This window comes from Haliotis asinina, chromosome 9 (assembly GCF_037392515.1).
Source record: "Haliotis asinina isolate JCU_RB_2024 chromosome 9, JCU_Hal_asi_v2, whole genome shotgun sequence".
Classification (NCBI taxonomy): Eukaryota; Metazoa; Mollusca; class Gastropoda; order Lepetellida; family Haliotidae; genus Haliotis; species Haliotis asinina.
In genome coordinates, this window is record NC_090288.1 from 49,716,104 (window position 1) to 49,739,913 (window position 23,810).

The following is a 23,810-nucleotide window of genomic DNA, read 5'->3' on the forward strand; positions in this document are numbered from 1 at the left end:
GTCACCTAAGCTTATGTCAGGAGAATTGTCCATCAGCTGAACAGAGGATCTAAATATGCGAGCGAACCATAACAGAGTAACGTATCTCGAAAACGAACATAATCGAGCAAGTCCGAATGTAAAGTGCATACTGTGAGTAGATTTCGCTGCTGTATATATCGGATAGTGTATACACCGTCTCGTTCTTAGCTCCATTCATTGTTCGATTATGTTTTTCTTTTTTTTTCTCAAAATTGCCATAAATCGTTATAGAAAAGCTGAAACTGAGCCTAAAGAACCCATGGACTCCCTAGTGCGTAATCCAGGATATGCCCTCTGCTGCCTCTGAAAGAGGTGTAATCAGACGGTCAAAGGGTTAGAGGGTTGTTGCATTTGTTATCGTTTTAGAGATATTAATTTCCCGTTAAAAATATAAATAAATTCTTTAATCATATTCCACCGTCAACTAGCATGTTATATGAAATATATGTGCCAGTTTCTCCTCAACAGGAACTAGCGATCATCAACAGAACCTCTCGACAGTCGACCGTACTCGCCAAGGAGAGTTCCGAGTTCCTCACGATATCCGTGGAGGTGCGTTTATAACACACTAGTTACTAGTTGTTCGTCATGGTTTGCGAGAGGGAGCGAGTTTTCTTTACCTAACATTTACCAATATTTCAGTAATGTCGTGAAGAGGAGTAGATGTTTTTCAACATATAGTGCGCACCTGGAGAATCGAACACGTCTTAGTCGGAGGAGCGAACGCTTTAACCCCTGGCCTACTCCATGGCCAGGTGACGTATAGCTAACTGCTTCGTTACATAGCACACAAAGGAACTCCAAGGTCCCGATTCACAAGGGATGTTTATGACATACTAAACAATAAATAACGTTACTCATGACTCGCAAGAAAAAAACATTGTAACACGATATCACCTCCTGGAACCACTGTCCTGCCGAGTGCAGTAATGGGGTGACTGTCCTCCTGCGTTTGCAGTGATCGTGTGTTTTGGTGGCGAACGTATGATCGATGTTAAAAATCTAGTCACCATTTGTGAAACACGAACAATATCGTTTAAATATTAGCATTTCACGAATGCACAGGATGGGGTGGTTATAAACAGAAAGTTTCAAGCTGGTAGGTTAAACATGAAAGAAGCACTCGTCGATTATTGACAGAACATATCTTTTCACGAAGACAAATACTAAGTTTATTTCCTAATGGTTTGATTTTATAGCATTTCAATAAGCCGATATTGTTATTGATACACTTTTCCACATATATGTGACGTCGTTGCCCTATTGAATGCATAATATCCATTTTATCTATCTAAATGTGATCGTGAAGTGATCGGGTCCAATGACTGTACACCCACTGTACATGCTTGCAGTGATCGTATTTTTTTTTTTTTGCAGTGATCGGTATCATACAGTCTTTTCCTGAACCATGTAGAAGTGAAGATGACTGAAATATATTGTTTGGATCTAAGCTTTATTGGCGTAGAAACAGAAATTAAAGTCCCAGCTATTGTGCGAGAAAGGATTGAGACGGCACAGCACACGTTAACGAAAAAATAACGTCACTGCACAAGTTAATGAAAAAATGACTTTCTTGTGCGCGTGCTTCACGAACACGTGGCTGTCTCTTTCTCTGCACTCCTCCCTCGAAACAAACCGTGAACTGTGAATGTTCTAATATGAGAAACAACTTTCATTTTTAGGACAAAAACTACTCACATAGTTGGCGTGGTGGTTTGATTATGATCAGGGTTTCACTGAGTATGCCATGTTTAACAGTTTCCGAGTTAGATTGCAATTCATCGTCCTCTTTTGAGCGAAACGGACTATAGTCGCCATTAATAAAGAGTCAAACGATGTACAGCCTAACACAAGCCTAGAAACATTTATTAGAAATATCAGAACTAAGAGTGTGATCAGAATGTTTATTATCACACTTCACGCCTAGATGAGCTTTTCTGTTATTTTCAATGTACCCCGCTTACAAATACGTAACATTTTCTATGTACCCCGCCACTGGGAATGCCGAACTCATTTGGTACTTCGTCGTAGTAATGAATCACGTACGATATACGGAAATTACCGATATTTTGCGAATGCGATGGAAGGGAGATAACTCTAATTTTGGTCTCTTAGCAAGTTCTAGCAATGGCTACAAAACGTTTTGTACCCTTGCTTCAAACAATTCAAAATTAACATAGGGAACATAAACAGACATCGAGGATACATCAACCCATGTTTCTCCTCCTGGCCAGTGAACAACTTGTGTGTACGCTGAAAGTGCCTACATGGGTTTGTTATCCTGGGGAGGTGTAGAGGAGATACAATCAATGCCTTTGTCTGTCTGTCCTCTTCCGACCACCTTGGACGTACAAATTGAATCTGCTTTCATCTGTGAAGAGCACACGAGACCACTGGCCATGATGTCTACTACATCTCAAACGCGCTTGCCTGTGACGTGATGTTAATGGTGGACGAAATGCAAGTCGCATACAGCAGTCTGGCTGCCTTTAAACGTCGACGACAGGTGCTCCTGGATATCCTTACATTGTTAACATTGGAGTGTTCTGTTGGAAGATCTGCTGCGTTGAGGAATCGGTGTCATACTGCAGCGTCAATCGTGTGCCTATCATCTGAGACTGCTGACTAGTTTGAATTCTTGAAATCTCTGTCACAGTGTACCAACAGCACCCTGACACACTTAAAAGCGGATAGCAACCTACTGCTGCATTTGACCAGACCTATGGTCTGACACTCTCACAGTTCCTGAACCACATTATTTTACCTACATCCTAGCCTCATTGCAATGCTAAAGTCTTAAATGAAGCAACTCTAAATTTCCTAATTGCTGGGATATCGCTAAGGGCGGCGAAAAACTAAATTCACAATACCGGTATTGATGATACTAATGACGTGTAATTCTATTAATATATTTGGTCTCTTTCCACGTCTCACATGATACACGGATTAATTATATCTGCTCAACACTGTGAAAACCTTCTCTGTCTATACATGTTTGTCTGTGTGGTGACCACTGATCAGTTGGTCAACAACAAATCTCTGCGAGTAGTTGTGAGTATGTTATTGGAAAGTCGGAGTATGACGCATATTTCCGCCAAATGACATCACTGATCAATTTTCACACTTTGGTGATACATCCATGTGTCTCTGGCTCGCGGTTTGCATAGGGGACTAGCTGTGGCTTAAGGTACTATGGGTAGAGATTTTGTGTTTTTGCAGATGGGAAATGTCTTTTTAGTACCCTCAAATTGCCTTGATATACATTGTCATGCGTGTACGCTTGGTAAATATGAATTATTACCTTTGTTTTTATTAAGCGTTATGGTCATTGTCTCTCTTCACAAATCTCCGTGTTCCTGCAAACAGTGATTGCAGAAAAGTCATTCATAGAAGGGCAGTATCCACACCTAACCCCGCCATTCATGTTGCTCGGTCTGAAACTGACTGAAAATATACTTTGCTACATCGAAAACCCTACTTATTTCATATTTTCGATAATTTTTAAGAAAAAGTGTACAAAAAGTTCCGATCACTGCATATTCCAAATTTCCGATCACTGAATTATGTGTTCACTGTACTCATGAGGATCACTTCACTGAATATCAGGTTTACATTTTGTACAGTAACTTCTTCAGTTTTAATCTGAATGACTTCCTCTTTTCACAGAGGGTACTGCTGGTGATACCTATCAACTCTGTCATTCATAGGAAAAATGTAAATATATTTGAAATAAAATCAGTATTTGTCTACGTGAAAAGATGTGTTCTGCCGATAATCGACGATTGCTTTCTTCATGTTTAACCTAGCAACTTGAAACTTTCTATATATCACCATCAGAACCCGTGCATTCGTGAAATGCTAATATTTAAACTTTAGTTTTCGTGTTTCTCAAATGGTGACTAGATTTTTAACACCGATCATACGTTCGCCACCAAAACAAGCACGCGATCACTGCAACCGCAGGCGGACAGTCACCCCATCACTGCGCCTCTGCAGGACAGTGGTTCCAGGGGGTGATGTTGGAGGCGAGTTGATAGCATACGTGAATATAAAGGCCCTGGCAATCTCTGTACAAAAGCGCTTATAACCCGATGTATACTGTGTCAATGCGACTTTCATATGGTCAGTATCGTTTACTGGAAACTTAATCATGATCGAATTCATGAGTTTTGAATGAACATGTCTGCACCCGGTGTCACTTTGACTGTCCCCTCAAATAAACTGATGTGGTGTCTCGGAGAAATTATTTTTAAAAGCTGCTTTTATCCAAATCGCTAACCCATGCAAGTTTTGCTAAAGCAACATGCTGTTGTTGATACTGCTGTTATCCAAAGCATTCGTAAAATATAGTTTCCCGACAAACCTTGCTGTGAAAGGGGGATAACTGTGGCAGGACTGTCGCAGCGAAAGACGAAAGATATTTTGTGTTTCAAGTCGCAAAGATTGTTTTCGTGACTGTTCTGAAAAACATCTACGTTAGCAGTCGCCAAAATGTTCACACACACACACACACACACGCACGCACGCACGCACGCACACGCACACGCACACACACACACACTCAGAACAAGAGGCCGTATTAATGACGTGATTTGTAATTGTTTTTTAATGTGATGTTTGAACTGTGAGTGCTATGGAACTTCTGTTTACGCAGATATATTATCACCATGACAACCAAGAATCACACATTGTACCCATTTAGACATCGAACCTGCGCACACGTAAAAACGTACTGCCATCGTTTACCAATGAAGGACCGGCCACTGAATGGGCGCCATGATGTCTGTATCATGTTTGAACTAAAATAGTCTCTGTAATTCATTCATTCGTTTTCCTTGGAAACGTTGTGCTAATGTACATCTCGATGATGCTTTGGTCATTACACAATATGACGATTATCGATTTTAGTGAGATAATTGTTTCGCTTTTAATTGAATTCGTTTTTTAAATCTTGTTCAGTTACAAAACCAGTGACTCTAGATTTTTCATTAGGAATATCAATATTTCACCAGCCCCTCTGTTGTACTTTCAAGGACTTCGACGAAGCGTCGAGATCTGTCCTGTTGAGTCCAAATTACTCTCTATTGTAATTATTAATGACTTATAGTACAGATACTGACATTAGGCTCGATGAATTATATGTTAGGCGTTAACATTGTTATATGTGATAATGTTAGGCCTTGTGGGAAGTTGACAAATGAAAAGTAGTTAAAAAAAGTCGTCATTCATGATTATCCAGCGTATCGCGGATTTGAATGATAAAAACACTAGTTTTTTTTGTCACCACAGCCTCTTTTTCAACCAGATTCGCATGACGACAACCTAAAATTATCGTCCAATCAGGTGCTCTTACAGGCGAGAGAAATTCTTAGATAGTATTGCTATGACAGGTGGAAACAATAAAGACATCGCGAAGCATTGTTGTCAAAAGACCAGGGTGATTAGAATGATGTAACCATTTTAGGATGGTTCTGGGTGATATGGAAATGCTCTGCAATATAATGGCCTATTATCTTTTAATAAATCAAAATAGGATTGCTGTATAATCGACGTAATATTCGTCCATGCAGATCGTGCTCATGATTTCAAATACATGTTGACCATTGTGTGGAGTTACTGTGTTCTTTCTTACATTTAGCGTTTACGCTTATAATTCGCTTCGGCCCTACTGTGTGCAATCATAAATTGTTACATGCATAACGTTCACATATAGTTTTACTGTGGGACTGACGTATAGTTTTCCTTTTCAAAATGGGAAGACTCAACATAAAGTAGGAATGGTTAATTTGTGTGTTGGTTTTGACTGTGCATGAAATATTCATTCGTCTTCTGTGAGAGATTATATGCATCAGAAACTGATTATCAACTTTTGAAGACGTTTGATACATTGAATGAGTCCCAAACTCAAAACAGGTTGCTTCTCTAAGCGGGTGTAAAGCGCCGCAGTGAATTCAGATTTCGTGGAAATTCAGTTGTCATCTTTCTTGAAATGAAAGCTTCACAAAAATAATTATGTTATTGTTATAAAATTCCATTCATGACTCCAATTGTAGTGCGTAATATTATACATTTAGACTGTGTTTGCGAGTGTGTCTGTTTGCCGTATTGCCGTTGGGAACAGTGTTTCAGTCGTCCCAGTGTCAGGAAATGAAAGGAAAGCCCCAAGTGATGCAGCTTTTAGACGTGACTACTTTGTTCGACGCCACAAATATAGAAATGGAGCCGACAAACATGCAAACATCATCAGTGCGAATTCGAACTCATATAATCGATCATGTCCAAGGGAAGCAACTCTGTAAAACGGCTGACGGTGATAAGAAGAAATGGGTGAGATGTTTGGTAAATATGTCTGAAAGTGCCATCATTCCTTCATCCCCAGGACTACCACAGAATCTTCATGGCTGGAGGTGTGAAGTGTCTCACAGACCCGGACCATGAGGACTTCATCAGGTAGGAAACACACAAGAGTCTGCATGTCCTCAAGAACCTGATTGTGGACATCGTGAAGTGAGTGAGTGAGTGAGTGAGTGAGTGAGTGAGTGAGTGAGTGAGTGAGTGAGTGAGTGAGTGAGTGAGTTTAGTTTTACGCCGCTCTCATCAGTATTCCAGCTTTATGGCGGCGGTCTGTAAATAATCGAGTCTGGACCAGACAATGCAGCGATCAACAGCATGAGCATCGATCTGCGCAATTGGGAACTGATGACCTGTGTCAACCACTCGATCCCGTTAGTCGCCTGTTACGACAAGCATGGGTTACTGAAGATCAATATTATAACCCGGATTTTCACAGGTGCATTGTACAGCACACTGCGTTAATAACAAACGGTTATGTTGAACAACCCATGCTTGTCGTAAGAGGTGATAAATAGGATCGGGTGGTCAGGTTCGCTGTCTCGATTGACAGGTCATCATAACCCAATAGATCGATGCTCATGCTGCTGATCACTGCATTCAGTGGTCGATTATTTACAGATTATCTTCTGACCGAAAAGATGCTGTTGGTGTACGCAGAAAAGTTTCTTGGCTTACACTGTGTATTAACTTTGGGATAGGTAATCTATAATTCCCTCGAGATAGTTATTCTCTAATTCCTGCATATATTCCTTCTCTATATCACCTTGTAATGATTTATTCCATTCTCCTTGTAGATGTATCGGAAGGGAAAACGTTGTGAAGAAAACCCTTGCTGGTTCATTTCGTAAGATCAGTGGCACAAAACCCTGAAATTTATTTCACCTTTTAATGTGTACCACAAACATCGTGTCATGTTGTAAGGTTGAAGTTTCATCCGACTTTGTTTTCTTCCGCCAGACATCTGAGGTTCCTGGACGGCTGGCCATTAGAGAGGTTACAAGAACATCCCTCCAAGTGCCTCTTTCTCTACTTTAAGTGAGTCGTGATTGAATATTGTTTTACGCCACAGTAAGTAACGGACTACGATTAATACCGAGTCCTCCAGCGTGGCCATTCTATCCCCCTGAGTGAATGGGTATGGTTTTAATATTGTTTTACGCCGGTTTGAAGAATCATGACGGTGGACACACCAAATGGCCTTCACACTTTGTACCCATGTGGGGAATCACACCCGGGTCTTCGGCGTGACAAGAGAACACTTTAACCACTAAGCTACCCCAAAGTCGTTCCTGATTAATGAGTCCACATATGGCAATGAAATACCGCTGTGGTTTGTGACCATAGGGAAGCGAGTATTTTGAGCATTTGTTCGTTGTTCAACGTAGCCCTCACCTCTGTTCGTACTACATCAAGGCGGACTGTACATGACTGGGCTGCATGGGTGTCAGTTTTAATGTGACAATAAACACTTCTGGATATCGTCTTCTATAAATAATCGTTTATAGAATGTATATTAATTAGCCCCCAAACATACCGTGAACTTACTTTCCTGAAGTATAGTAAGACAGTGTACTGTTTAACACTGTTGTGTCGAGGATTTAGGAACCTTCGTAAATACGTCGAGTTATCGGACGTTCCACACAACCGAAAAATAATCACAGGAGTGCACAGTCAAGGAATGCGCAGAAAACAAGTTTTCACTTTGAGAGCCGCTACAGTGAAAGAATACCGATGTGCTATAGCACATGACTTCTACTAGAGTGAGTGAGTGAGTGAGTGAGTGAGTGAGTGAGTGAGTGAGTGAGTGAGTGAGTTTTTTCCCGCTGCTAGCAATATTCCACGTCGCGGGACACCACACAACACTTTGTCCAACCACCGCTTTTGTAGCGATCTGATACGTGCCTCGGGGTCGTTTCTTTTAGTCTGACAACTTAAAATGAAGTTGCAAATTCAAAACAAAATTTGAAACCATTGCATTGATTGATGTGTATGTATCTTGACATGTTTATTTTCTCAACTCATAACGGCCTTCTGATTTGAAACATTTACCTTCAGGCGCGGAGACGTGTTGGTCAAGGACAGCCATTACTCCGACTGGCTCATCGTTGTTAAATCAGTAAGTGGAACTCCTTCCTTACGACATCTACAACAACTTATAGGCGATGATCCTCAGGGAGAACTCTCTACAGTCGGGTGTCGATCTCCATATCTAGTCACTGTAGGACGTACAGCGTGTGAAACTGAAAACATTGCCCCAGTGTTATTCGTGTAGTGACTAAAGATAATGGTTATTCGAAGTGTGATAACACAGTGCGCTCGGAACGTATATATGGAACCTGTCTTGATAACATGGATGCGAGACGATTAGTATTCTGATACAGTACTTCTGTTTCATAAGTGCATATTCGTTCCTGTTCTGCAATCGTTTGTTTTTAGAATTGAAAAGGAAAGATAAGGTATTGTAGATAAGAAATATATGGGCTTGTTGTGACTGTAAAGATTCTGCTATAAATAACCAACTGTGTAATATTAGAATATATGTTTAAGCTGGTTCTTAAACAGCTTCTGTTCTTATATATGTATGACTTGTAATATTGCAATACACGAGTTGCACGTATTGTATACGAGGGTTGGTGACACCAACTAATCTTAGGAGTGTTGTTGGACAGTGTTCTTCATCAGCATTTCCAGTTTTCATACTCAAATAGATCAACTACATGTAGTTCGAAAGCAAAAGGTCCTTGAAGCATACTTTGTTATTCAAAGAAATCACCGGATTATCGAGACTTTTGTCTTGCTTTGGCGCATAATATTTACACTCCGGTCTTAAAGTTGTGATTTAAACAATATAGATATAAATTGCGATCTCGACAGCGGGGTTTAATGGGTAGACGTATCTAATGGGTAGACAGGTATAATATTTTTCATTCGTAAGTAAAATTCTTCTATTATGTTTTTGTTGTTTTGTTACAGAATAGAGGCCATAGGTTTAGAACGATTATAAGTCCTGTCACCTTTGTGTCAAGACAATATCATCCCGACTACATCTAGAGTCTCTTATATTCACAATGTTTTTCAGTTTCACACTTCTAGATTGTGACAGGGATCTACCTTAGGAAGTATGTGATATAGTTTACCTGCAAGGGTGTATTTCATGTGTTCTACTGTTGTGTATGTCATATATTCTACCTTACGATTTATGTGATATAGTTTACCTGCAAGGATGTATTTCACGTCTTCTACTATTGTGTATGTCATATATTCTACCTTAGGATTTATATGATATAGTCTACCTGCAAGGATGTATTTCATGCCTTCTACTGTTGTGTATGTCATATATTCTACCTTAGGAAGTATGTGATATAGTTTACCTGAAAGGATGTATTTCATGATCACGTCTTCTCCTATTGTGTATGTCATATATTCTACCTTAGGATGTGTGTGATATAGTTTACCTGCACGGATGTATTTCAAGTCTTCTACTATTGTGTATATCATATATTCTACCTTAGGATTTATGTGATACAGTTTACCTACAAGGATGTATATCATGTCTTCAACTATTGTATATGTCATACATATATTCTACCTTAGGATGTGTGTGATATAGTTTACCTGCAAGGATGTATATCATGTCTTCTACTATTGTCATATATTCCACCTTAGGGTGTATGGTATATGTTATGTTTCAGGGGTCTATATCGGTGTTGAAGAAACTCAGGCGGGTAGAGGCATACGAATGGAGAAGAAAACAGGGTAAGTGTCTTCCAATCTTCCAATTATACATCGATTCGTACTCAGTTACCTGTCTCAAAATGGCAGCAAAATGATAAACATCACAACAAAGATCAAACATGAATTAAATCACGTCATTTAACAAGTCAATACTCCAGTTTGTTTCTGCTTTAATCAAGCTATAGGTCACACGCAAGTTGTACCTGCAATTCCTGTAAGACTCCACTGCGCAATATACAGTATTATATACCATCCGCGAGGACGGTGATTTAGCCTTGTGGTTAAAGCGTTGGTTCGTCACATGGAACACCCGGGTTCGAATCCCCACATGAGTACAATGCATGAAGCCCATTTCGAGTGTTTCCAGCCTTGATGTTGCTGGAATATTGCTAAAAGCGGCGTAAAACCAAACTCAGTCAGTCCGTCAGTATACCATCCGCTATTTTCTCAGTTGTAGTAAATTTAAATACTAATATATAATCAATGAGCAGTTAAAGAACAACAGAAAATACAATTTATACTTATATGGGATTTTTGTGACATTTTCATCTCTTTGCGAACACATTGAAAACATATGAAAACAAAGCACTAGTTCCATTATTAACAAAAGACAGTTGTTCTCAGGACGTGATTATGAGGCATGATATACAAACATTAGGCTGTCGGGCTTTCAATTTTCTTTCAGGGTCTGTGTACCTCGCTGAGAAGCACCAACGGGAACGTGAAATCAAACTCCAGCAGTGGCGGAAGTCCATCCTGCACGAACTGCACGTGCCATTACGTCAGTCAGTAGATGACGAAACAGATAACCATGACAACGGGACGCGACGGAAACTGTGTTCTGAAACCTCAGTTCAGTCACTTGATATGCACACTTGCAAGTTCTTTGACTCAAAAGTGTGGCAGTTTGGGAAGCCTAGAGATGGACAAGGGTTGGGGTTTTCGATTTTAAGTTTACCGAACATCAAATTGAAGAAGCCACCTGAAAGGGCTGATATAAACCCAGACGACAATGAAAAGCAGCGGCGTCGACGCATGCGCATAAGAAACGTCTGTAGACCACGTAGTAGCACTGACGAAGACCGCGAGATGTCATCAGGCGGTATGTATCCAGTATGATGTCACCCTGTTTCAGACATCTAAAACACGCACTCGTGAGGAGTCCATTAAAAATCTTCAGCAACCCAGTCTTAACGGAATAGGCCATGGACGGCGTGAGTGCTGTGACACGCTGACTTAATTGCTTGACGTATTCCAGTTGCGCAGGCCTGTGCTCATTCTGTTGATCACTGGATTGTATGGTGTGCGGCACGAAAAACCCAAACAAACAAAATTATATGTTCACCAAATAATCATTTATGTGACAATTATAACATAGCTCTGCAATGTTTCTGGGCAATCTGCCTATATGTCTGCTAGTTCAGATACCGTTGAAGGCCCTTTGGCCCTAGTGTCTGACATGTAAATTAAATAACAACAACAACAATAATAATAATAGCAGATTTTGTAACCCGCATATATCCATGCTTAGCCATGCTCAGAGCGCGCAACATAGAGATGAGATTAATGGAAAACACTTTAATTCAAAGACTGTCTTGAACAAGTGTGTTTTCAGGTTGGATTTGAAGGTATGAAGGTCACAACAGTCTCTGAGGTCCTGCCGGAGACCGTTCCAGGCTAATGATCCTGCATGGACAAAGGACCTGTTTCCGTACATCACTGTCTTTCCTTTGGGAACAGCAAGCAAGATCTTATCCCATGAGCGGAGAGATCGGGAAGGCGTGTACACTGTTAGAAGATTGGATATATAAGAAGGTTCAGTTCCAATGAGACAGCGAAAAAAAGGCATACAAATTTAAACTGGATGCGGAACTCGACTGGAAGCCAGTGGAGAGTGTGCAGTATAAGAGTATTTACCAGCTCGAGTCACGATGCGGCCGGCGACGTTCTGCACTCTGCAGCTTTGCTATCTGGCAGTAAACACTTACAGTCGTGCAAGTTCATTTAAATGTTCACAAGTAATAACTCGACGCTTCTAGTCGACTCGAGTTAGTTAAGAGCGATGGGGTAGCCCAGTGGTTAAAATGTTCGCTTGACACGCCAAAGTCCCACATTTCTAGTGTCCACCGCCTTGATAATCAAACTCACTAACCCACTCGCGCACACGAGTTAACCAGGCTTGTCTGTGTCCATTCGACTATGGGCAGTTAATGGTTGTATTTCGACACGCAGTGTGCACAGCGAAGGTCTTCTTTTCAAGCTCCCGTCGTTCAATTTACCGTTGATTAACCGTTGTCAAACATGTAAAGTTATCACAACGTCAGTAGGTATTGAACTCCATGTAAACACATGCACAGTCGAGAAAACGTTTGATAAATGATAAAATTGCTCACTTATCAATAGTCTTGCTATATGGCGGCGGTCTGTAAATAATCGAGTCTGGACCAGACTATCCAATGGTCGATAGCATGAGCATAGATCCGCTCAACTGGGATGCGATGACGTGTCAATCAAGTCAGTGAGACTGACCACCTAATCCTGTTAGTTGGCCCTGACGAGAAGCGTGAATGACGTCATTACTGCTGACGAAGCAACAATGCAATATTGTCTGCGATATTTCTACGTGTCAATGCGCATCGAATACCATTGTATCAAATGTTTCAACCAGTCAGATTAACGAACACGGTGACAACATGGTTTACAATTAATTATGAATGTGTTCTAATCATGATGACAGTCAGTACCCGTCACAAACGCAGGCAAAGGCAAATTATGTATCCATTTGAACAAACAGTGAGGGAGGGAGTGAGTTTACTTTTACGTGTCAATATTCCAGCTATATGGCGGCGGTCTGTAAATAATCGAGTCTGGACCAGACAATCCAGTGATCAACATCATGAGCATCGATCTGCGCAACTGGGAACCGATGACATGTGTCAACCAAGTTAGCGAGTCTTACCACCCAATCTCGTTAGTCGCCTCTTACGACAATTGAACAAACACGTGACGATATAGTGCATGTCTAAATAGGGAGTTAAACCGGACTTTATATTCGTCATCGGCGTGTTGAAATGTTTGAAAACTTGAAAACTGAGGCCTTGGTTCCATTTATGTATCAACATATCTAGACACGTATGTATTAGACGACAGGGAGGTGTGAAATTCCCCCTGATATATGCTGCATACATGGATTTCATGTTAACAGGCAAACGTGAACCTGATGACGCCATAAACCCTCGTCGTCAGAGCGTCGTTGAAAGAGAGCGGGAGATGATGGGATTTACTCAGCACGTGCGGACCATCAGTGAAGACCTGGACGCTGGGATCAAACGGAAGGTGAGGGGTAGATTAATTTTTGTCAGGTCGTCAGTGAGCATCTGAAAGCTGGGATCAAACGGAAGGTGAGGGGTAGATTTTTCAGGTCATCAGTGAGCATCTGGGTGCTGGGATCAAACGGAAGGTGGGGAGTAGGTTTGTGAGATTGTCAGTGAGCATCTGAGTGCTTGAACGGAAGATGAGGGGTAGATTTGGAAGGCCTTCAGTGAACACCTAGGTGCTGGGATCAAACGAAATGGGAGAGGTCGATTTGTGAGGTCGTCAGTGAAGACCTGGCTGCTTGAACGGAAGGTACGAAGTGGGTGGATCAGGCCGCCAGTGAGGACCTGGCCCTGGATGTAAGGAGTGGGTGTAAGGAGATCGTGAATATTTGGGATCATCTAATGATGGGCTAAGGTCCGAAAATATAGTTCATTGTTTGGAACATATTAAGTATTTGTTCAGTGAAAACCGATGTATCTTTTTGAAAGAAACACTGTGATAGTAAAGCTGAAAGACATATTTACGGTATGGGGACACGATCTGGACGCTACATCATCTTGGCGCACATGGATGATGTGACGCATCATATGAACTTACTGGCTTACATTGATCTCTGAGTTTCTGACAATTTAGCGCTGTTGAACAGTGCTATACTACAGTATACCACATCCTTATGTAGTTGTTTTGCAGATTCGGAACACAGATACAAAGTTGAATCCTTTGAAAGATATGTTTGACTAATGGTTCATGCCCAGGGAGAGAGTGAGTGAGTGGATGAGTGGGTGAGTGAGTGAGTGAGTTGGATTCAATGCCGCTTTGAACTGTGTGACACATGAAGGAAGAACGTGATGCAGATCTTCAACGTTAAACATTCACATTAAGCCCACAAACACGGGTGTTTGCTGTACCATAGCAAGGGCAGATGTTAGGTTACAACTTGCGATCATAGGCTCCTGCCGTGCCTAAGGGAGGCGATTCTGCAAAAGGAGTCATACTGCTTTGCAATGGACATTCGGGTCACCTAAGTCAATAATTAGAATGCATAATAGTCTGCATAATTTAGAATGTGTTATCCATAAACTGTTATTCATGCTAATATGGACTGGTGAAAACGTTTCGCTTTCAGTATACGTATCTTGCGAACATCAGAGATCCGGATCTCGAACTACTATTGACCTTCACAAACTGATACCAGCTGTGCGGGTTTATAGTACTGTCATGCAAAGCCCAATCAACATCAGTTCCGAGCATACCGCTCACAAATTAATCCATTGTTAAAGTAAGCTGTTGATAACAAACATAGGAATAACGCGGATGCATGTTGATGACGTACCAATGCAGCACGTGCAATCAATCAAAACAGCCCGTGATGTCACGTGACCGCGTGTCTTCACTCGCCATCTGTGAAATATCAATAGCTCTAGCGTAAACGACGATCGATTCACTTTGTGATCGACTTGTGATAAGGACAGCCAACCATAACATTTGAAAAAAGAAAATCTATCTTCATATCTACTAATTGTCCATATCATAAGGATATACTTTTCATATTTACGAGGTTTAGGAGTTTTCAACAAAACTTTTTTCCTGTACATGAGACTTCATAGGTTCTTTCTAGGTGATAATAGATTGGACATGTGTGACCTTCCAGTTTAGATCGATGAGTTTGCCGTGCGCCTAAGAAAACAGCGTGAGACTCGATGTGGCATAAGTCACTCGGTGGATATTACATATGTAATGAAACTGTGTAAAGAAGTGTAAGGTGTCAGATATAAATCCTGGTTTGAAAATGACAATTTCACAATTGACTGATGATATATTTTTTCATATCATTGTGGTGTGTTCCTGTTGTGGAAACGGATATAAATACACAATGCCAATATAAAATGCCAGGAATGCTAATGCAATTATGTCGAATATCTGATATATTTCATTCTTAGAATTATCATGCAATAATACAACATATGTCATATTTGAGATTTCACTTCCTCAGTAAAGTACAAATTCTAGTACTTTTTTGGTTGAGTCCAGTCCGGGATTCGAACCCGCACCCTCAGAGTCAGGCACCTAATCGGTGTTAGTTTGAGTTTGAAATGACCGTGTGTTTTAATATGTCTCATCTGTTGATTCACATCTCATGTATCTATTTTCACTAAATTTATGTTTAGATACCTAAAAGTGTACAATACCTATAGAAAAGCTTAATACAGCCATCTTATTACATGTCTCAAAATATATACGTGGCATGACCACCCGATGATCGACAGGACAGGACATTATTTGTAAATTGTTATGACATGCCGTTTGCTTTCCCAGTTTAATTCCGCTAGGGGATTATCTTATCTCAGCTGACATCTGTATCCCCCAGCCGGGCCCCAACCACCGTTGGAGACACCCCCTTGTACCTGTTTCCTTTCATAGTAATAGTGAGACCCCTTGCTAGTTATAAATACATCCTTAACAGTTTCAGCATTGCAGTCATTATTTTTTGCGCCAGCTTTCGTTTATAATGAAGCTAAGCTTAAATATAAAATGGACATTTGCCATTTGCAATAAAACAACATCGTACACTAACTTACATAAAGTCATGGTCAGTTTCAAATAAATCGCTTTGGAGTTAGAAGAAAATGCATTGCTCATTTCTACACTAATCTCTCCTCAGTAAAGTCCCTTTTCTTCATTCTCTATCCCCCTACCTCTCAGACCGTAGTCAGGTCGAACTTTGTTTAACAGGCATACAAATAAATTGTAGATATAAATGCGAAAAAACAGTTTTTTTCTCTCCGAAATTACTTAGTGTGTCACGAAATCAAGGCCTCTACTGGATATAGGCGTTTGTCCTGTTTTCCCTTAAAAGGCCAGGCTTAAAAAAAGAAAGAAATCGGTTGGTGGACAGAGGGTTTGCACTTAATATTTATGCAATTTGATGATGACTGGAAGTAGTTCAGGAAACAATCCACCTTTGTTAACATGCACACTGAGGGGTGCCAGTGCCGTGTTTTGACTCAGTGAAATGAACGACAGCAAGAGTTTTGTGATAAGACTATGCCTTACGTTTACAATTGTGATTTTATGCCATGAAAATATATACATATTCAAGAGGCACAAATGTAATGATGATAATGATGACAAAGACGACAGCGGTGATGATGATGATGAGTGAGTATGGTTTTGCGCCGCTGTTAGTTCGGCAATATCACAGATGGGGGACACAAGAAATGTGCTTCACACGTGGTACCCATGTGAGGTATCGAACTCGGGTCTTCGGCGTGACGAGCGAATGCTTTATCCACTAGGCTGCCTCATCGCCCCTGGTGATGATGATGATGATGATGATGATGGTGATGATGATGATGATGGTGGTGATGATGGTGATGATGATGGTGATGATGATGGTGATGATGATAATGGTGATGATGATGATGATGATGATGATGATGATGATGATGATGATGATGATGATTTAGTGCACGTTTCCGACAGAAGCGATTTCGCTCTCTATCAGTTATGTGGTTTCGATGTTTAATTATTTTGACATTTTGATAATTTTATGGCCTTACATGGCAAGATACATGGAACTATCGATTGCAATGTTAAATTTCCTTGACTTGCATTTATGCGCTGCGCGGTAAGATACATTTACATATATTTCTATTTACGACCAGCTTAGACTATTGATTATTCATGAACGTAAGGATTTCATGAAAACTTCGGTGGCATAACATATACGTCACTCAGTGATTTGCTCGGTGTACGTTGTCAAGACCGTGGGAATTATAAATGCCATTATACCTTTTGACTTGTTTAAAATATTTGATTTTATTCAATAAGTGCCGGATTTAATTCCAGTGCATTGTCTCATTCTCTGTTTGTTTGTTGTATGTCGCACTCAGCAATATTCCAGCTATCTGTAATGATCGAGGTTACTCCACATAATCCAGTGATCGATAGCGATGGCATGGATTTTAGCAGTGGGGATACAATGATATGATTATGGCAACTAAGATAGCGGGCCTGACCACCAGACCCCGTTAGTCGCCTCTTGCGTTAGTGAGTGAGTTTAGTTTTACGCCGTAGTCAACAATATTAGAGCTATATGGCGGCGGTCTGTAAATCGTCAAGTGTGGACCGGACAGTCCAGTGATTTGCGTAAGTGGGAACCGATGACATGTGCCAACCAAGTCAGCGAGTCTGGCCACCCGATCTCTTTAGCCGCCTCTTAGACAAGCGCAGTCGCCTTTTATGGCAAGCATGGGTTTATGAAGGCCTATTCTACCCCGGACCTTCACGGGTCCTTATGACAAGCATGGCTTGCTGAGGAACTATTCTAAGATGGATCTTCTTGGGTTTTCACTCTCCGAGCCATGAGGAGCATCCACTCACTGTGCTATGAACGAGGAGGCCACATGTCTCAACCGGCTCACTTGTGTTTCTCAGCTGTAGTACTCTTGTCAGTATTGTTATTATTATCATTGTGATCAAATTGGAATAGCAAGACACATACTACTCTGAAGGTAACAATATGTATTATACAAATCCTGCTGACCACTAGATTTGTTCCTACAAACTCGTTCATTTACAGACCGTTACCACATACCTCTACTATTGCTGATTGTAGCATTTAACAAAGAAACAAGCCATTGAATCCTGTTGATTTCAGACAATCTAAAATACATCAGATAGAGTGGCATTTCGGACCTCACTAAGCGGTTGCCATTACTTGCATGTCCTCTTCGAAATATTGCCTCTTCACACTATTGCGTATACCAGTACCAGCCAATCTCCTTGCAGGACCCTGATGACGTCACACCTGCTGACCTCAATCCCGAGTTCGTTAAAGTTGAGACTGTGACGAAAGGCCAAGTATTTGTAAGTACAGAAACTTCATTAAAATAAACAAACCCATGTTACATATCCCTATACAAAGTTGCCTCCCTTTGGTGTACCAGAGACCTATGTTTTTGGGTTGGAATCTCGGTTATATAAATGACCTTGTAACCGATATGGAAGCAGAGTGGCTTAGTTATTACAGGGTTTAATCGCTCCGCAGAAAACCTGACATTTCATTGGTTCAATATGTGAAAAATAAATATACTCAGTTCTAAAAGAAACGCGAATCGCGTAAAACAGAGATATATTATGAATAAAGAGACTGATGTCTAACGTGCAAAGCCAACAACTGAAGTTTGCAATCTATTTCACACGCAAACAGGTGCTAGCTGCTAATGTCATTTTAAATTCATGGGTAAGAAATAACAGTTAAGAATCGTCTCCATTAGCAACCATTCCGGTATAATCAGAGCACACTGTCGAGAATGACCATCTGTGCATGAAAGACACACCACTTCGACGAGGTGCATGTCTTATGTCGTGTAATTTCAGTCGTCAGTCAGTATATAATGGCATCATCACTTGCTACGACCTTTTCTTACTCGTTCAACTCGTATACATTAAGCCTGTGACCTGTGACTGTCTCAGGGCTTGGCAGACTTGCTTCTGGGGCGACAGACAAGCTTCTGTGTGGTCAGCAATGGCGCTGACTGCCTCCTCATCAACAAGCAGCTTTACATGGATCACGTGACCGATGATCTTGTGCGGAAGACGAGACAACAGGTTTGATGTTTTAACATTTGGTATGAGATGGCAGGGAATCGAACCAATGGTCTTCCTCTCGCGAGGTAGGCTTTGTGTCCGATAGGCCACCGAGGTGGACAGATTACAGAAAAGCTTTTATCAGTGTTATGTATTCCCAATATGACACAGGAGACTCATGACAAATCACGTTAGAATTGGGCTTCATGCTTGTCGAAAGAGGCGACTAACGTGATCTGTCTCACTCGCTGACATTGTTAACATGTTATCGTATGCCAGTTATGTCGATCTCACGCTTTTGTTCACTGAATTGCCTGGTCCAGACCTTTTTACAGACCGCCGTCACAATGCTGCAATATTGCTGAGTGCGGCATGAAACTAAACTCACTCACTTACTCACTAATGGGACGGATGCAGATCTACAGCATGTAGACTGTCGTGCAGCGTTTAGTGATGAGGTAGTGATGAAGTGTTGTGACAATGTGTCGAGATTCTGGTAAACCAGATTCTGGTAAACTCATTATTCCTTTCTATTTACAATTACAAACGATACATGCTGTTACAAAAATCAAATTTAATTTAAAACAATATTGGCTTTAATCAGATGCAGTTGCTGCACCTTTCCTTCCAGTAATGAGCAACAGGAACATTTCGAACCTTTGTACACGTGGTTGTTGTTTTTTTTTATTTCGATCAAATCCTTCTCACGCAAGGAAGGATCCAGTTTTGTTGTCTTGTGAAACGACCAGGTGTAAAATAATCAATTCTTCAATTAAATAAGGAATCCGCTGTACGATTCCTACTACAGGACAAACATTCGTATGAAGATCATCATGAAACAGTGATGAGTTCATCTGTTTGAAAAGGTTCAGCCTATCCTGGCACACTTATGCATAACACTTGCACGGTACGTGTGAAAATATGGATTCGTAACCGAAATCGCCTTTGTCACTGATACGTCAAATCCGGAGTGAGATTAAAATTTACTTAAAACCCAAAGAAAGCTGCACAGTTGTTGCGGTTTGAAACTAAACTTCCCTTTCCTTGAGGAGAGGAGAAATTCGAAGTTATCTTCGAAATATATTTGTTTAAGTGTTTGCCACTATATTAATATTATCTGCATGTTTCAGTTGTGTCCCTACCCGAGCGAGGAAGCCCTGCAGAGGAGTCTTCAGACCAGCGTTGACTGGAGTGCGTACAGGGAGATAACCCTCGCCAACACACTCAAACTAGTTAAACAGAGGAAAACGGGAAGCGTGGCCTGATATGACAAGGTCGAATACAATATCCGATCTGTTAGATTATCAGATTATTAGTTTGGATTATCAAGGTCCTGAATTCCGAGGTTCCATTTTATGCAAGTTATAAGCATTGAAGGTGAAGAATAATACCCCTGAACGAGCATATATATAATTCTACTGTGTTGTATTGTCACCATGTGTGTGCAAATCGATATACGACAATGCAAAAACGAAAGGCATCCAAGTGCAGTGATACACAGATAGTTGTAATATGAGCCATCAGAGTGCAAAGTTCCTCTGATGAATGTTTCACCTTCAGGTGGTTCGTCACCAGTCCCCACCTCCACTACCTGCAAGCTGACTCAACGGTGAATGGACAGAATGCGTGCATGTACAAGTGTATGTACATATAAATCGTTCAAAGAATCCTTCAGCAAGTGTTCTGTGTATCTCAAATTCATATTGTGCGTCAGCTTACAGGTCAAGCGTATTTATGTGAACACCCCACCAATAAACGTTTCTTCATTTTCAATCGCCGCTGCGTCGGCGGCCATGTTGGAAGCTGTCCCACGAATCATACAAATACATAAAAGACTCTGTTTCTATGCACGAATCGACAATTCTCTTAGTTTGCAGTTGGGCATAGACGGAACCCAGTCTAAACAATTCCTACGAGACGCCATTCAGCTTGCTCCGGAATAACACGAATTAGTTACGAATGGTCACGAACGTGTTTCAGTTCAGTGCCTCGGTCTGTAAAGCTGCGTTGACTGTGACGTAAATAATTTTACAAAGACTGAAGACAGTCGTGACATCCCACTCGAGTTCTGGGACTGGATTATGCTGCATTACTCCCTTTCGGTCTTACAGGCTTCGTTTTCCTTATATACCCATTAGTTTGGACAGATCGAAATGAGATAATAATTGTGAATGTATCTACGTTTATCAGCGAGAGCCGTTTTCAATGATAAGGGACTGTAGACAATGTATATTTTATGAGAAATATGTACGTACAGTGGATTGATAAGTTACTTACCATATTGTTAAATCTTGGTAATACAGTGGAAGCTTCAAAAGCGGCATCTGTCCAATCTGGTAAATTTTCAACACCTGCCTGTAAATCTCAGTCCCGTGCGTGGCTTGTACATTTATCATAAGCTTTACAATCCTGCACGTTGTCTAAACTGGATTATTTCTTCAGCCCGATTAGTGTCGGTTTAGGCAGTGTCTACAATATATCAATTTATATTATCAATTAAAGAAAATAGTATATATGTTTTTGATATATCTTTTTATTATCTGATTTGACACTGATTTGTGTGAAAGCTTCGGTCGCTAGAATGTAAGATATGAAATATAAAACTGTAGCTGAATGACACTTAAAGCGAACCAAGTGCTCCAGTGAATTTAATTCCCACTCGGCTTTTCTCCTCTTTTGAAATGATGACCCGATCATGAACTGTTAGTGTTCTGTAGTGTGTACTGTTTTATATATTGATATGACACCCACACCAGCTGTAAAAACACTTCCTTCCATAACAGATGTTTACTTTGCAGGGCAGTTTATGACTGGTGTTTGTCGTGTAAACATTCCCTAGCAGTGATTAAATCAGTACTTGACATAAATGTATTGACAATCCAACAAGTAAAACATCCGTGCTGAAACGTCATTAACAAGGGATTAAGTCAATTTTTGAAAAATAAAACAGTCAAAGGTATTGTTTTCGTTTCTAGGTTTTGGTTTTCTGTAATATTATGAAATTAAGGCTTGTGATGCTCTGGATCCTGAATTGTCGTTACATGTGTTTTCGCTTCAGTACTGAAAGGTTTATGCAGGTTTATTAAGTAAACGCCACGAAATTCTTTACCAAGGCAAGTGTAACCCATTGTATATTTTCGAGTGAGTGAGTGAGTTGGGGTTTACGTCGCTCTTAGCACCATATAATCAATATCACGGCGGCAGGGCACTAGAAATGGGCTTCATACATTGTACCCACCTGTGGAGTCGAACCCGGGCCTTCGGTATGACGAGGTCGACGGTATCAGTACCACATGCTTATCTGTGATGACACCAGGTGTTCGCTGAAATTTATGCGTGTGTGTTTCATGAGTTACATAATTATTTCTACAACGTCGAACACTCAGCTAAGAAATGACGCTGATCTTGTGGGCCCGAAAGTGCGCGTTTGACGAGGTGCTATAACTTGACGATTATTTTGACTGAACAAAACAATATGAAACCGTTTCCTGAACATTGTTAAGCTAACTCCATGGATGTACAGTAATTCTAACCATTAAAGAGGCACTAGTCTACATAAGAGGAAAGGACACCAGTCTGTTATTTATATTTTGAAGAAATTTACATAATGAATAATTTTAAACTATTACTTATTACATTAGAGACTTGTGCAAGTCTTCCGCTTCCTTTGTAGTTGGCTTAATATTCGCGAACCCAAAATCAATGACATGGATAAAGTCACGTGTGTTCGTCATAAGTATTTGACATTACGTTTGCATTTCCCCATCACTCCTATGACAGAAACACGTCATCGTCTCGTCTGTTGTAATTAGCCAATAGAATGTCAATTCGTGATACAAAAGGGGAATATTGGTAAGACGTTCGCTTATCATACACAATATCCGGGTCCTATTGCCCACATGAGTATTTTCAGATCAATCGCATGACAGAAACACGCCATCGTCTCGTCTGTTGTAAAATTTTAGCGAATACCATATGCCGTTAGGATTGGTCATCCGCTGGATACATGTCATCGTGTCCTTACGGCATAAATCGATGTTCATGCTGTTGATCACTTGACTGTCTGATCCAAATTCGACTAAACAGCCTGCGAGAAACATAAGATCTTATTTTCTAATCCCAGTTTATCTTTGCTTTACGTTAGTTGTGTTAGCAGAGGTGTACGTGGTGTGGTGGAGGTTTGACCTACACTACTTGGACATTTGTAGCCTCATAATAAAATCTGAATTTTGAAGTCTCCCCTAACGCAGGTTGTATACACGTTGCAAAGTCCGTGACGCATAGCAACAAGCTGTGAAGAAACTACGATTAAACACAACAAAACGCATCAAGTTTTCATACGTACAATGCATGATGTATTATAATACCACAAAAATATATTTATTTTGGTAACACAGCGGTTGTGACTCCATATATCTCCTGAAAGAAGCTGTCTTAATTCAACCATGCTTTAAATAAGTCTGAAAGCTTGGCTTTCTTTATGTCAAACATGAGCAGAGGTGTACGCATGGAGCGACCGCCCATGTGTTTCTAAACATCAGGGTACGCCTTTGGAAACGCAACATCAGCAAACAGCTGTCCTTTAACCTCTCTTTCTCGGCCTACCAAACGACATTCAAATAGGTAGGCAAAGAAAGCCACACGAATCTGAATAGAGAGGTTAGTTTTAGCACGATCATGCATATGTTAATCATACGCCCCGCTCTCCCGCCCGATCCAATATGTCTGCCGGGTGCATTGAAAAGTCACCTCGGGCAACGCATCTGAAAGTGAAGGAATGCCTGCCTGTT

At 40.7% G+C, this 23,810-nt stretch overlaps 1 protein-coding gene across 1 annotated transcript in view; it reads left to right on the top strand.

Annotated features, from left to right (window-relative positions):
* The window catches only part of LOC137295610 (uncharacterized), a 41,287-nt gene extending 19,308 nt beyond the window's left edge, over positions 1–21,979 (top strand). Inside the window, exons 9-18 of the mRNA XM_067827049.1 lie at positions 490–573; positions 6,401–6,471; positions 7,333–7,410; positions 8,431–8,491; positions 10,068–10,131; positions 10,796–11,212; positions 13,316–13,446; positions 18,220–18,297; positions 18,907–19,041; positions 20,151–21,979. Coding sequence (XP_067683150.1) covers positions 490–573; positions 6,401–6,471; positions 7,333–7,410; positions 8,431–8,491; positions 10,068–10,131; positions 10,796–11,212; positions 13,316–13,446; positions 18,220–18,297; positions 18,907–19,041; positions 20,151–20,285 — 1,254 coding nt within the window. The 3' untranslated portion in view covers positions 20,286–21,979. The remainder of the gene's footprint in view (positions 1–489; positions 574–6,400; positions 6,472–7,332; positions 7,411–8,430; positions 8,492–10,067; positions 10,132–10,795; positions 11,213–13,315; positions 13,447–18,219; positions 18,298–18,906; positions 19,042–20,150) is intronic.
* The last annotated feature ends 1,831 nt before the right edge of the window (positions 21,980–23,810 follow it).